Genomic DNA, 15,772 nt, shown 5'->3' with positions numbered 1-15,772 from the left:
GTCATGGTGAATTCGAGATAGAGATGTCCAATACACGACTGAAATGACACGTTTTAGAAAGAGACCAGCGAAGGTCGCGTCTACTGGCCGAGGCCTTGGATGAGGGCGACCTTAGCCTAGGCGGCGCAACGAAGGTCGAAAAAAGGATGCAGGCGAAGGCTGACATTTAGGAAACGGTCTCCAAGCTTCCCACCCAGCCGCGCTGCGCACGTGTTCGCGGTCCGCCCCGCGCCCTCCCCCCAGGCCCCGCCCCCCCGGGCGGGGCGAGGCAGCGGCTCTGCTAAGTCACCGGAAGACGTAGTCGGGTAGGCGCGCGCTTCGGCCGTCCGCGACCCCCGCGCGCGCTTGGGAGGGGCATCCGCCGAATGGGGCGAGGGGACGCGGATCCGCGGGGAAGGGGGGATTCCCTGAATCCCGGGCCCGCGGCGCTAAGCGCGGCGGCGGCGGCACTGCTGGCCGCCTTGCTCCTGCTGTGGCTTGAGGACGCGGGGCCGGGGGCCGGCTCCAGGTAACCCCTCCGTGCAGGGGACCGAGCTAGGCCCCTGCATCCCAGTGGGCGGAGGAAGAAGGGGTTGGAACCGGAGGTACCGGTGGAGAACCAGGCCCATGGGTGCCGTGGCACCTGGGCGCATTCTCCTTTGGGCCCCTTCCGAGCAGTAGATTTACTCAGGTGCCAGGACGGCCAGGGCGCCACGCCCTGCAGGTGATTCAGCACTTTCCCCTGGGCCCAGACTGCGGAGAAAAATAATACTGTTTTCTAGAACAAATAAACCACCATTGTTCCCCAGGATAAGCAAGGGCCATCCTTTAAACATCCCAAGACCACATCTGTCGATGTTATTTCTGTAGCATGGCTGAGACTGAGGCGCTGCCGAAGCTTCGGGAAGACTTCAGGATGCAGAATAAATCTGTCTTTATTCTGGGGGCCAGCGGGGAAACCGGCAGAGTGCTCTTAAAAGAAATCTTGGAACAGAACCTGTTTTCCAAAGTCACGCTCATTGGCCGGAGAAAGCTCACCTTCGATGAGGAAGCTTATAAAAATGTGGTGGGTATTTTAGCTGGGACTCAAAAATGTATTTGCAGCGATTCTGCGGAGTGAACATATTTTTAAGCCTAAAGGCTGAACATTGCCTGTGCAGTGGTAGAGGTGATCAGAATGTGGCCAAGAATGGTCTGTGAGAGCCCTTTCTGGAAGTTTTGTCGCGGTTTTAAGCCCAGGTCAGCCTACCCACTCACTGTGTGACCTTGGGCAAAGCCCTTCTTTCAATCTAGACTCCTGTAAGGCCGGCCTGGATTGTAATGGGGCCTGGGGGGACAGAGAAGAGCACATTTTCAGGGCCATTCAAGCTGGGTTCTAGAAGCAACCTGGGGCAATTTTCTAAACCACTTTGCTTGTCTTGTTTACCTGTCCACTCAATGCTGATATCAGTGAATTGCAAGCAGAGTTTATGGCAATGAAAGGTGCGGTTATTCACTTATAAGATTGCCCTCTTAACTTCCCAGGGCTGCAGCCTTGTGGATGTAAGTGGAATATTTTCTGCACTGCCACGCTTACATGGTTAGCCAAATGATACATGCCAGATTCCCCTAAATATTTGAAGTCTGAGCTTTGTAGAGATTCCTTTCCTCATTTAAAGGGAGTTGTGAACTGTGGCAGATTAAACTATAATGTAATTCTGAGACCCCACAACTACAGAACTTGGTCCCATCGGCTTCACAGGTGGAATATTCTAGGTAACAAGTGTCTCACTATACATGTTCTTAACCCCCTGAATACCCACGGTCAGTCATTTTGCATAGAGCTTATGTCCACCAGGACTTTTCTATTTAAAATGGACATCTTTGCTCAGACTTAGGTAATAAGTAGTTTTCATAGTCTGCCTTCATGGAATATGTCAAATACTCCTGGTAATTAAAAACGGAAATTGAGTTCTGTGCTTTGATAAATGAGTTCTGGTGGCACATCTTTTGGTTATGCACTTAATGCGAACATACTTTTCTTCAGCATTGCACATAGTGCCCTGAAAATCCTTTTGAAAGAGTTGTTACTAGGGAAGGAAAACTACATTTTATTTGAACTCCTGGGTGATGGGAACTTCTCAATCTTTTTTTTTTTTTTCCCAGTCTTTATTTATTTTGACAGAGAGGGTGCACACACAAGTTAGGGAGGGGAAAAGAGAGGAGGGCAGAGGATCCTAAGTGGGCTGACAGCAGAGAGCCCTATGCGGAGCTTGAACCCACAAACCGAATCCACAAACCACGAAATCATGACCCAAGCCAAAATCTGATGCCTAACCAACTAAGCCACCCAGGCATCCCTCAATCTTTCTTTTTTAGGTTTCACAACAAATTTATGAGGTTTCATGAAGGTTCTTAAACCTGAGTGAGCATGAAAATTACTGAGGGTGCTTATTACAAGGGCATTTTCTGCTTCAGAAGTATCGGTGCAACACCTAAGAAGAAGCCTTTCTATCAAACACTCACTGGCCTATTCTAAAATAGGTGGTTCATGAATTGGACTGAAGGAAAGATTATCATTCACATTTTATTGGTGGAAAAACAGGCACATGGTAAATAACTTGGCCAAAATCATAGGCTTAGTAAGTAGCAGGCTCGAGTCAAACCTGGGTCTTTGAGGTTCCAAACACCGTTCCTTGCCCTGAAATTATACCTCACTGGTATCCCTTCTGGTGGTATAGACAGGTCTTTTATTTTTCCAGAGAGAAAATGATAATTGAACTTGACTTTAGAGATCTAGGGATCACTTATAGTCCAATTATATATACTGTGGACATCTAAGTGCATTGTTGATTTTGAATTCAGATTAATAACTTTTTAGTGGGAGAAAATGAGCTTGCAAAATTTTTAAAAAATATGATTATGCATTTTCCTTAATTGAATTTCTATTATGTTACTAAACTCGGTTTTTCTCCCGGCAAAGTATCAATTTTATAAATAGTATCTGTAACAATCCTGTGGTCATAGGTCTTAAAAACTACCCAGTACCTTATTAATTCTGTATAAAGTACTAAATGTGTCCATGCTTAATGTCTAATGCCCCAGCTTTCTGCCACTCTGTACCAGTGCCGCTCTGGCCCTTTCAGAGGTTTCTTACTAAGTAAAAGAAATACTATGCGGCATCGCAATTTCCGTACCTAGGAATCTGCCCTGCTAAATAGTCTAACATGGAAAAGATAGAAGGAGACTGGCAAGAGAAAGAGATGCCAGAGCAGAGAGCTCGCAAAATTTAATGGTAAGCGGGCAGCCTCTTCAATAATGTTCTGTAACTTATTCTTTAAATCTAGAGGGGTATTTTCCTCTGTCGTTTAATAACATCAAGTTATATACAGCTTTGTCCTTGTCGTCTAGAATCAAGAAGTGGTGGACTTTGAAAAGTTGGATGACTATGCTTCTGCCTTTCAAGGTCATGATGTTGGATTCTGTTGCCTGGGTACCACCAGAAAAAAAGCTGGGGCGGTAAGGAAGAAATAGACTCCTTAACCTTTTGCCGGCCAGTAACGTCAAAGATTCCATTCTTCCTCTTTTTCTTTATGTTTGTGGTGCTTAAATGTAAATAAACTCTTATCATTTAAGATTTCATAGGCTGCCCTAGCTTTTACTATTCTTTGGATAGTACTGATAAATTCATCTTTCCTTCAAAGTAATCCTTGAGTTCAGTCCTCGTGGTGAGAGATGTCGTAAATATTTACAAGGTCTTGCCTCTTGCAAATGTTGCTGTCACCACATCCCCTGATGAAGGCAAACCATTATGTCTGAGTAAAAGTAACTGGCTCATGCTGTTGGCAGTAAACTTTTTTTTTTTTCTTTATAAATGTTTTAAACTTAAAGCGTTCTCTCTCACATGAATGATTTGCTGGAACCTATTTTCAACCTAGTTTCAAGCTTTAAACTTCCGACATAGGACGTCAGAACAGAGGCACGATTCAGCTAGCCTTTGGTGATGACTCAGCCTTCGGCGATGATTCAACCCCAGTGGTGATTCAGCCTTAACTGACGCAGAACTGTTCTAATCCATGTTTTATTTTCTTTTTAATGGTATTCTAAATTGCATCGGCCTCTGTCCAGAAGTCATAGTTTACTACCTGGTTAGAAGTCATTGCTTACTATGTAGATTCTGGGCAGGTGTTAATACATTTTGATATATACCTTGACTATAGTTTATCCCTCTGGCAGAAGATTGCTGGAGCTAAATGTATCTATTAAATATGCAGGACCACAATGCTGCTATGGGGGCTTATCATAGATTTATACACAGGCCCACGCATCAGCACCATTAGGAGAGCGCATGACTAAGAACTCTTGGTTTATACCAGCTAAGGGGTTTAGCTCAGATGTGTTTCTCTGGGCCTGCTGGTGATCCAAATAATAATTCTATTTATGCTTTCGGTAAGGATGTATTTCCAAATTTTTGCAGTTCTGTTATGTCCACTTGGAACCCAGCTGGGTTTGAGCTCTGTGCTGGAAAGTATGGATTATAGAGAAATTGGACTTTCCCGGGAATGGGCAGATTATGTCTCCTAGAAAGGGTCATGTTCCTGCTCAGCAGCTGGTGCAGGCTTTTCTCTCCCAGGGCCAGTCACAAGCAGTGTGCCCTCTGAGAGCATTGAAGAACTTTTGTTCTAGTGCATTGCAGGTTGAACTGTCTCAAGTGCCAACCTGATTTTGGTGGTGACTCAGCAAAATAAAAAACACTGCATTAGGTATGGAGCAGTTGATATTCATGACACAAGGCAAATCTCATTATAGGATGCTCCAGGAAAAAGTCTAAATTGTTTTGATGTATTCAAATCACGTAAAGCAGTTTTAATCAGAGGAATCGGGTGTCTTCCCTATCCAGAATATTTTTTTAGATGGAGTTGGTTCCCCTCCCCCCACCCCATCCCACCCTCAGGCTACTCGATACCTTTTGTTCTCCAAAATCAGTTTGAAAAGTATTGGTGGGGAAGCAAGAGAAATAACTGCTAAGCCAGCTATAATCTCAGAAATGAGTTGGGGTTTAAATGGTTCAAGAGGATAGTGGCAGCAAGTAAGTTGACGTTTCCTCCAGAAAGTCTTTTTTTTTTCTAATGTGAAACTAATTTAGATTGGATGCAATATAAAGTTTGGGGGTTGTGACAACTTTAGGTAATTTAAAAGAGGTGACAGTTCACAAGTGGCTGGGTAATAATAGTTGTCTGAAGGGAGATTGTGGATTTCCAAGCTCACCCTACTCCGAATTATGAGTTGGCAGCCCTCTCTATAGAAAAAGAGCTCATCAGGTGAATACTGTAAAGCCAATGCAAGCCTAGTGTCATTCTGTAGCTGTTTGGTAACTAGAACACCCCACATTTTTCCTCGGCAATATGACTTTCCATCAGAGAAACTCCAAGAAACTCATGGTTTCTGTCTCATTCATTGTTGACACTTTGAGTAGCCATCTTACCCTCTTCTGATCTTCAGTGTCTGAATTTGCTGTGGCTCTCATAACAAGGTGCCATAACCAGGGTGGCATAAACAACAGAAATGTAGTGTCTCACAGCTCTGGAGGCTAGAAGTCTGAGATCCAGGTGTTGGCAAGTTTGGTTACCCTGATGGCTGTGAGGGAGGGAACTTTTCCAGGCTTCTCTCCTTGACTCATAGATGACTGTGTTCTCTGGGTGTCTCTTCAGTTGGCGTTTTTCCTGTGTGCGTGTGTGGCTGTGTCCAAATTGCTCCTTTTTACAACAATAGTCCAATTGGATTAAGAACCACCCGACCCAATATGACCTCACCTCAACTAATAATGTCAGGAACGACCCTGTTTCCAAATAAGGTCGCATTCTGAGGTACTGGAGGGTACGACTTCAGCACAGGAATTTGGGGGAGAACATTCCAACCCATAAAATTCAGTCAACCCAGATTTCTCTTGAAACTGGAGCTAGGGATAGGTCTGTTAGCCTCGTCAGCTGTTTGGATAACCATTTCCTTTAGTCGTGTTAGGTGCTGATCTTCTTTTTCACCTTCACAAGCCCCATTTGTCTCATCGGTGCAGCGGCTTCCTTACTTGGCCCCCGCCCAGATCTGCTGGATTAGAATTTCTAAGGTTGGAAGCTTGGCAACTTATTTTTAGCAAGCTCCTTGGGAGATTGTGATGCGAGCCAACCTTCCTCTTCTTGTTGGACCTGCTTTCAGGAGCCTGCTTTTCTAGGTGCTGTAGTCCCCAGGTGGCCTTCACCTTGCTTTAATACATAACTCGTGTGCTAGTGAAGGTTGAAATACCCTTTGAAACCCAGATCTACATTGGCCTGGGCTGTGGAGCAAAAACTCACAGATGTCACTGGGAGTAGTGCTTTCCCCTTATGTGTATTAAGGGAAGGATGTGGTTAGTGAGTTTGAGGTGGTGTAATATGGTTTCACCTCTTCATTTGTTTCCTCGCGGTCCAGGTTCTTGGATCCTGTTGAATGCACAATGCCCTTAATGTGATTCATGGAACGATTGTAACGTTTATTAGGCATTGTTAGAGTCTCCTGGCTTCTGATTCTAATGATACGTTCTTTTAATCCAGGTTGCAGACCACAGACTGTGGGTCACATCCAGCCCTCCTGTTTTTCTACAGCCCATTTAGCTAAGAATGTTTTTGTATTTTAAAATGACTAAAAAAAACCCAAAAGGGGAATAATACGTCATGACGTGAAAATATAAGAAATTCAGATCTCATTATCCACGAGTAAAGTTTTACTGGAACACAGCTGTTCTCATTACCTAATGTATTGTCTGTGGCTGCTGTTGTGCCCTGCTGGCAGAGCTGTGTAACTTAACATAAGCCTGCAAATCTGACAATTTTTGCGATCTCATCCTTTATAGGAAAGGCTCTCTGACTCCTGTCGTAATCTGTACTGTTTAATTTGATGCCTGAGAGGGTGCTCGTGAAGTGATAGGGCCCCCGCTGGTTCGAGGCTCTGGATACCAAATAGCCATGGGTGTCCTGGTTAGCTCCCATGGGCCACTGCCTCCTCGTTGGTAATGAGAAGGAGGTGACCACTGAGACCCTTTGGTCTGCAGAATTCTTTGACTTCCATCACACAGAAAGAAGAATGCCCCAACTGGAAACATTTTGTGAGAACGTAGAGATGAACTCAGGAATCTCAGTACCTGTTTGATTTTTATTTTTTTCTCCAGAGCTTTTTCTCTAACCAAGATCTTGGTTCCCGTGCGCTGTGCATCAAATACAGAGATGCCCTCCAGGACACAAACAGACGGGGTTCAGATTATGCCATTTGTTGTCTGTCAGCATCTCTGTTTTTTAGTCTAATTTTATGGGCTGGATTGCAAAGGGAGTAAAGGAGAAAGAATCTGAAGCAGGAATATGGCTAAGTGGGCCCCTTTACAGGATGATAGATCCTCCCTCCTTGGAGAAGGAGGCCCCAGATGTTGAATTGTTGTGGCAGGCTCGTTGACCATGCCAGTCAGCGCTGAAATACCTTGGTAGGACGAGTTGTATCTTAAGTCACAGTGTTCCCACTTTTGAGACATGTGTAAAGAAAATGAGAAGAAATACTTAGTAGCTTTGGATTTTAATACGATTCAAAGAGTCATTGGAGAATATGTCTCCCTGGATGTTTGTGGAGCCTGTGAAGATATGTCTGCCGAGTTGTATTACATTGTGCTTATTCTTTTGAGCAGGTGCTGGGAAAGGAAATTTATAGCGGGAACTTATTTGATCAATTCTTTTTTCTAGCATAAAGTAAGGCACACTGGCTATAACAGAATGGATGTAAATGCTCTCAGAAGAGATATCTTTTTCTCCTGCACTGTTTTTCCAAAAATTGTGTTTCTTGGATATGAAGTAGCTTGTTTTAGCTTGTTTCTCCTATTTTTTTTTTATTTGTGCAGTTAGAGAACCAGAAAGGATGTTATTAAGATTTCAAAGATAGTTTCCTCCTGTCTCTACATGGAATCTTCCTCACTCCAGAGAAAATTAGTGTGGGTTGGTATCTCCGAGTCTGTCACCAGGATCCACGTTTAAGTTTGGTTTCTAAGTCCTTGAAAGCCGCTGACTCCTTTGCTTTTGAGTTTCATTCACAGCTAAAAGGCCATGCATCAGGGCGGGGGAAGTGAAATTCAAAATTTGTGGGCTTGGAAAAATGCGTATTTATAATCAGCTTGAGGGCTCAGAGGATTTGTGAAATCATTTTGGATTAACAGCCATTGATTGCTAATAAAACAATCTTTAGCTTTGTCCAGAGAACAGCAATGGAGAAAGGTATGGGCACCTTGTCAACAGGGCCCATTGAGCAGGGATGACGGGCTAAGCGTGGGGGTCTCTGCGGCAGCGTGGGTGCTCGTCCTGCAAGGAGTGGTTGTCAGTTGTTCGCCGGGCCAGTGAAAGGAAGGACGCCAGAGTGTGATGGCTGGGGTGGTATTGATGTGCTTTAGCGGACTAATCAGATTGAAAAAGTCCCATGGCATTTATGTCACTCTAATTTTCATCTAACAATTGGAGACGGCAGCACTCTATTAAGGAGAGGTTGATCCAGAACTAAAGCCAAATAAATTAGGGTCTCAGTTTAATCAAATTATCCCTTTACTGGCCCTGGATTAAGCGAGAGAAACAGCGTCGGTCCAGGCACTTGTGATTGGCTGAATCTTTCCTTTATTTTTACAGAAGCCGATGGAAGAGAAAGCATTTTAGCAGCGACAGCTATGATAACGCTCCCAAGCAATAGTGCTAAAACAACTGAAAAGACAAAAAGGAATTTATTCCACTAGTCCACTCTGTAATTTCATTGTGAATAACGAACCTGTTATTGAAATCAGAGTTTGGGGAGTGGGGTTGAGGGGAAGAAATAGATGTGGAAGAGGAGCCGAGGGCTTTAGAATTTTTCTTTGTAGCTTTGGATTATTTTTCTTGGCACACGCTCAGCACATGTAAAATCTCAATTCGGAGACTGGCCCTGAAGGGAATCCCATCCCTCTCTCAGGATGAGCTGAGTCGTAAACTCAGTTTGCTTCATACTGGTGTAAAAGAGCAGCATCGTGAGTTGGAATGAGTGTGTAGGGGAGTGTGCTGTGAGGAATGAAAGTGCAAGTGTACAACACAGAAGGAGATGGTGATGACGTGTGGGGACCGAGTGAAGTTTCTGTTGTCTCGAATGAGGCAGAAACGTAGCCCTGCCCTGCAGGTAGTGGATGTAGTTGGAAATGTACTGTCAGTGATGACCAAGGACAGGAGAGGCTTTTGGGGGAGGGGTGATGTTCTAGTTCTCGATCTGGGAGCTGGTTGCAGAAGATGTTCAGTTTATGAAAATTCATCGAGCTCTATATTCACGTGTTCACCTTTACGATCTGTTTTTATACAAAGTTGGAAAAGTTTGCTTGGGCCTGTTGTTTTCAAACTGAAATCTCTTAGTTTCCTATTGCTGCTGTCACCAATTGCCTCAACTTTAGTGACTTAGGACCACATAAATGTATCATCTTGCAGGTCTCTAAGTTAGAAATCTGACGCAGATTTCGCTGGGATAAAATCAAGGTGTCGAGTGGGCTGTGTTCCCTTCTGGAGGCTCTGGGGAGAAATCCATTTCTTTACCTTTTCCAGCTTCTAGAGGCTGCCTGCATGCCTTGCTTCACCGTCCCCTCCCTCCATCTTCAGGGCCAGCAACAGGGGACTGAGTGCTCCTCACATTTCTCTGCTTCCTTTTTCCACCTCTAAGGACTCTTGTGACTAATTGGGCCCAGTTAGATAATACAGAATAATCTTATTTTAAGGTCAGCTGATTAGCAACTTTAATTCCACCTGCAGCCTGAATTCTCCTTTGCCGTGTAACCTAACATATTCACAGGTATGGGGGTCGGGACATGGACATCTTTGAGGGGCCATTATTCTCCTCCCCCTTCCCCCCCCCCTCCCGGTTATGAATTAGTCATTGTCATTAGCTAGAGGCAGTGTGAGATAAGAAGGAAGATGGATACAATGGAGACACCACTCAGAGTCAAGAATTTGCATTCCACTCTCAGCTTTCTCTTCTTAGAAGGAAGTTCACCAGACCCCGGCCCTTGTTTTCACATCTCCATGATGATGGGGTTGGACGTGATGCTTCCTGAGGTGCAAGACAAACATCTCCTTACGAAATAAAACATGTAGGATCCAAAACTACTACAGGGAAAATTTTTAGTTAAAATAAAAAAAATCACCAGAGTAGTAATATGGTCTTCAGATTTGGAACTGTCATTATAGAAAACCTCATCATAGAGTTGTGGGTGTGTATGAAGTTCAGCTTCACTAGGCTTTAGACTCCTGTCCAGCCGTGTGGAGATCGAGGATGCCAGCATCCTGGTCCTGAGAAGCCGTTACTTCATGGAATTCTGTGTTTTGGGTACCGGCATGTGACCTTCCGTTAGTTAGGCCCTGGAAGTGAGTTTCCGTTCTGTTGTTTGCACCATGCTTCCCCTTCCTCCTTTATTGCTACTTAGTTCTTCTTTTTTTTTTCTCTCTAATTGGATTTGCCTTTTCTCTTCTTTTGTTGGATTGTATTTGTTCATTCAGATATTTTTAGAGTACCTCTTGTGTGCCAGGCACACACCGATGCTGAGATACGAATTAAGAAGAAAGACCCCGCCACTGCCCTCACCAGACTGAGTCTAGACTGGGGGCCCCCAAACATTCCCGATCATATACCTCTCAGTAAAACAATTTGAGGATTCACTCTTCATTAATATGTAAAGTATGATGTAAAACATATACAATAATTGGAAATTAAGTAGACTTTGTTCTGGTAGTGCCCAGATAGTGTTCTCGGCTGTGCCTTCAGACCCTGTACGTTAAACCTGACACAGACAAAACAGAGAAAAGAGAGAGAGGGTTGTAAGCTTGTAAAGTTATTAAAAGACAGAGAAATGTGTGAGTTAAAGCAGTTTCTCAGCCTGACCTTACTGTTCCTTTTGCTCCTTGCAGATTTGTTTGGTGTCTGTGTTTCCATGTCACCGTCCTTATTTTCTCACTGGCCTCGCTGCTAAAGCTGGTCCGTCTATCTTGAGGATCATATTTGGAGTTTTTCCCAGGGTCTATGCTTGGTTGCATTTTATTTAGATCCCCATTCCCCTGCAGGCCTCCTGGCCTGCCACCCAACCTGAATAGTAATCTTTAAGATGAACTCACAGCTTTTTGGAAATAACTCCCATCCTTTTCACCCTCAGGAAGGATTTGTTCGTGTCGATCGAGATTATGTCCTCAAGTCTGCGGAGCTGGCAAAAGCTGGAGGCTGCAAACATTTTAACTTGCTGTCCTCTAAAGGAGCTGATAAGTCGAGCAATTTTTTATATCTGCAAGTTAAGGTTTGTGCACATTTCTGTCTTTCATATATTTTGGAGAACCCTGGTTAATTGGCAATACTAAATAACGTAAAATTATAAATAATACAGAAAGGCATTAAATGCATTAGATTCTTTTTTTTTTTTTAAATAATGACAGGGACTGTTTTTTGCACAGGTATGTTTAATAAACAGGAGTGATTGGAAAGATAATTCCCAGTGTCTTTCCCCCTGTGGAGTATCTGGTAATTATGAAATAAGATGTAGCAGCTCTGGTCTTGAATATTAACATGGAATCTTAGCATGAGAAGAGACTTCGAGGCAGTGATTCTTAAACTGTTCCTGAGTAGGTGATATTTTATTATTGGGTATGGCTCTTGCCCTCAAGGTTTCTTGTTCGGGGATCCCAAAGGCTAGCCCCCAGTTTGGCAAATTGAGAGAAGTTCTCACAGGCCTCAGCATATAGTTACACTCACAGCCACAATTTATTACAGGGAAAGCAAAGGCAGTAAACAGGGAAGGATGAATGGGGTGAAGTCCAGAGGAAATAGGCACAGGCTTCCAAGAGTCCTTTCGCAGTAGTCGCACAGGCTTAATTTTGCCGCAGTGCGTGTTGAGAATATGAGAGAAAACGTTCTGACCCCAGGAGTTGAGAGTTTTTATGGGGTCAGTCACATTGGCACCCTGAGCCTGGAAAAAATTATAAACTTCCAGAAGGAAACCAAGTGTTCAGCATAAACCACATTGTTTGTACAAGCAGTTTAGGCACTATAAACTACCCTACCGGTTGGGTAATGACAGGGACACTCCTGAAATCCAAGTTCCTAGACACAAGCCAAAGGTCAAGTGGGCCTTTCTAAGATAGTAGAGTCTCAGCCTGCTATCTTAACTCTTTTATGCACGCTGCAGATAGAGACAAAACATACCTTTGTAAAAACTAAGGGATTTGTCCACATAAACACTTGCATGTGAATGTTCATAGAAGCATTTTTCATAATAGCCAGAGCGTGAACAACCCAAATGCCCATCAGCTGATGAATGGAAGAATAAAATGTGGTATATACAAACAAAAGAGTATTATTCAACTATAAAAAAGGCATGACACATGCTATAACATGGGTGGACGTTGAAAACTTTATGAGGGGCTGGTCACAAAAAGCCACAACTTGTATGGTTCCATGTATATGAAATACCCAGAATAGACAAATCTATAGAGACAGAAAGATTAGTGGTTGGATAGAGCTTGTGGGAAGGGGATGGGAGTGAATGCTGGTTGGTGTGGGGCTTTTCTGGGGGGGAAGGTGATGAAAAAATTCTAAACTTACATGGTGGTGAAGGTGGCAGAGCTCTGTAAATATAGTCAAAAACATTAATTTTACAAAAGTGTTTAAAACTACCCAAGATTATGTGATGCGTCAGGTTAGGTGCCGAGTGAATGGTATGAACAGGCCAAGAAAGAGGGGGAATTCATGCCACTGAATCCACACGGCCTTTAGACGTTCCCATGGCCTGAGCTCCTCTGGCATTTCTGTTCATAGAGATGCTGGCATGAAAATTCATAGTTTGTTTAATAAATTTAATTGAAAGCCATCATGTAGATGTAATCTCACTGTCTCTTGAAATTTGATGGGATTTGTTAGGAAGACAGTAATGTAGAGGATCAGTGGGTCTTCTGACTTTACTGGAACTACCTGGAAACCAAAAAAGGTTGATGTTCATCAGCCTGCGACATTAATTCTAGACTAAGGGGAGGTTATTCATTGATGGTTGAACGCCTAACATGTTACTTACCCTCTGGATCTATTTTAAAATCAGTCACACGAGAGGCCAGGCTGACCATGCAGCCATCCTCTCATTCAGTACATCTTTTTGAACTCTCTACTGCCTATGAAGATTAAATGATCTCTTCCTTAACTTCCCAGAATCTAAAATTCTGGATAAGGATATTTATAGTTATTCGACCTCCAGAAGCAGATTATCTTCAAAACCCCAAGGTATTCCCTCTTAAGCATTATGATGCATTGGTCTTCTTGATTAAACGCTAAAATTTGGTTTTTATTAACAGGGAGAAGTGGAAGCTAGGGTTGAAGAATTACAATTCGAACGTTACTCTGTGTTTAGGCCTGGGTAAGCATTCATCCTGCCCACGAGTATGCTGCTGTTCATTCTTCCCTAGAAGTTAGTTTTTCATTTGAAGAGGCTGACAACTAAGCTCTCGAAGATATGAAAGAAGCTGGCTGGAGATAGATTGCTTCTCTGAAGAACATACCTTTGGCTTTGGAGGAAAGGGTGGACAGTTTGGTAGTGCCAGGTTCAGAGTAGTCTGGAATTTCCTGGGTAGCTTTTGCTGCCTTAAAAAAAAAAAAAAAAAAGTCCTCTTCATTCATCAAACAAAATATCTTTTACCCATTGGATTAATCTGTTCAGGCTGCCATGACAGAATAACACCACAGACTGGGAGGCTTAAGCAACAGAGATTTATTGTCTCACAATTCTGGAGGCTAGAAGTGCAAAATCAAGGTGCCATCAGAATTACTGTCTGGTGAGGCCTCTCTTCCTGGTTTGTAGATGGCCTGACGTGGTCTTTCCCTCGTGTGCACATGGAGAGATCTCTGCTATCTCTCCCTCTTCTGTAAGGATACCAGTCCTATCAGATCAGGGTCTTACCCTTATGACCTGGTTTAACCTTAATTACCCTCATAAGTGCACTGTTTTCAAATACAGCCACACTGGCTGTTAGAGCTTAAACATGAATTTGGGGCAGGGCATGGGCACTGTTCAGTTCATAACACCCTCTATGGTCTGAATACAATAAACCATCTCTTCCTCGGTTTTTCTTTTTCCCTTTAGAGTTCTCTTGTGTGATAGGCAAGAATCTCGTCCAGGTGAATGGTTGGTTAGGAAGTTCTTTGGCTCCTTACCAGAATCTTGGGCCAGTGGGCACTCTGTGCCGGTGGCGACTGTGGTTAGGGCAATGCTGAACAACGCAGTGAACCCAAGTGGCAAGAAGAAGGAACTGCTGGATAATAACGCCATCCATGACCTGGGAAAAGCCAATGACTCTCTCGAGCCGTGACCACGCTGGAGAAATGCTTCCCTCTGTAAAATGCAACACTCGCCACCTAATTGGTACTCTCGGTGTCTAAAAGAAGTCAGTGTGTCTTAACTGCGGTTTCACTATTCTCAGCTGCCAGATCCAATAAAAAAATTATTGTGTTCTGCATCAGCAGTGCAGAGCCTGTTTGTCCGTATATGTGCGTCACCCAGGGAGCTTTTCAAAAGTAGATTCACAGGCTGTGCCTCAACCTCTGAATCAGAATCTTCAGGGTGTGAGCACAGCGATCTGTTGATTTGTTTTAGCTTCCCCTGGTGGTTCTGGTGCCACTGGTGGGGAGGCCTGCTTTGAAAGGCTTGTCTGCAGTCAGAGCAGCAGTACAGACCTTTCATATTTTGCAGGGGAGTTCTGTTCCAAAATTGTCATATTTGTGTTTCTTAGTTACCTGGTGCTGACTGCTGTATTTGTGTAAAGGAACATTGTGCCTTACTACTTCTTTAGAATATGTAATAAAAGTTATTACATAACTGCGCTTGTATAATCATGGGGAAGTTAAACATAGGAAGGAAAACAAATGAACAAGTCCTGGGTGCCTCTTTTATGGTTAGGAAATGTCCAAGTATTAGTGGAAATATGTAGCATTTTGGTCAGTTGGGTGGTAGAATACTGGTTAGTATTTATCAAGTGCCAGCCTTTACATATGCTATGTGTCTTGTAACCCTCCAACAATCCTTATAATCCTTATAGGTTTGAGTATTATCCCCATATCTTAGATGGAGAAACTGAGCCTCACTGTGGTTAAGCACCTTGCCCCAAAGTCTGAAGCTGAAGACCTGAAGCTAGGAAATGGCAGAGCCAGGATTCTAACCCAAGTCAGCCTGACTGCATAGCTTGTATTTGTAACCGCTCTATAAAAGCCTCCAGTATCTGTGTATTTCCAGGAAGTTCCATTAATTGTGACTGGATTAGTACATGCTATGGATGAATAAAATTGAAATATGTGGTTTCTTTTATACGGTCTAGGATCCCTGTAGTAATTCACCATAAAATGTTCACATAGCCAGTAGAAATGTATGTCAAGGTGCACACTTTAAAAACTATGGACAAAGACAGAAAGATGCAGAAGGAAGGGTCAAAGTCAAGAAGAGTACACAGTGTTAATTTCCATCCAGGAACAAAGGGTAGTGGTGAAATTTGTTTTAACTTCTGTGCTGAGGGAAACAAAGTGATTTGAGTGATTCAATTTTTACGGGGTCTAGGGGACGCCAGGTACCTTTCAAGCTTCAGTGAACACCAGAGGATAAAGGCTATCCCCTTTAATTGGGAGGGTATATCTGTAGAATGGACTGGACATTCCCATTCTCAGTCACCTAGGAAAGAGACGTATTTTAGGATGGGGTAGGGTCTTAGGATGTGGACTTCAGAAAGGA

General features: G+C 43.5%; 1 protein-coding gene across 2 annotated transcripts; it reads left to right on the top strand.

Moving 5' to 3' along the window:
* The first annotated feature begins 179 nt into the window (after positions 1-179).
* Positions 180-14,516, top strand: HTATIP2 (HIV-1 Tat interactive protein 2). Of its 2 annotated transcripts, none has more exons than XM_027072994.2 (6): positions 180-305; positions 850-1,045; positions 3,370-3,477; positions 11,174-11,311; positions 13,353-13,414; positions 14,138-14,516. In XM_027072994.2, exons 2-6 carry the CDS (start codon positions 851-853, stop codon positions 14,361-14,363), a joined length of 729 nt encoding a protein of 242 aa, XP_026928795.1. In that variant the 5' UTR covers positions 180-305; position 850; the 3' UTR covers positions 14,364-14,516. The 2 variants fall into 2 exon arrangements, with proteins under 2 accessions (XP_026928795.1, XP_014931609.2); XM_015076123.3 differs by lacking the exon at positions 180-305 and adding an exon at positions 336-508.
* The last annotated feature ends 1,256 nt before the right edge of the window (positions 14,517-15,772 follow it).

This window comes from Acinonyx jubatus, chromosome D1 (genome assembly GCF_027475565.1).
Source record: "Acinonyx jubatus isolate Ajub_Pintada_27869175 chromosome D1, VMU_Ajub_asm_v1.0, whole genome shotgun sequence".
NCBI lineage: Eukaryota > Metazoa > Chordata > Mammalia > Carnivora > Felidae > Acinonyx > Acinonyx jubatus.
The sequence above is the reverse complement of the archived record's forward strand: the minus strand, read 5'-3'. Positions and strand labels throughout refer to the sequence as shown.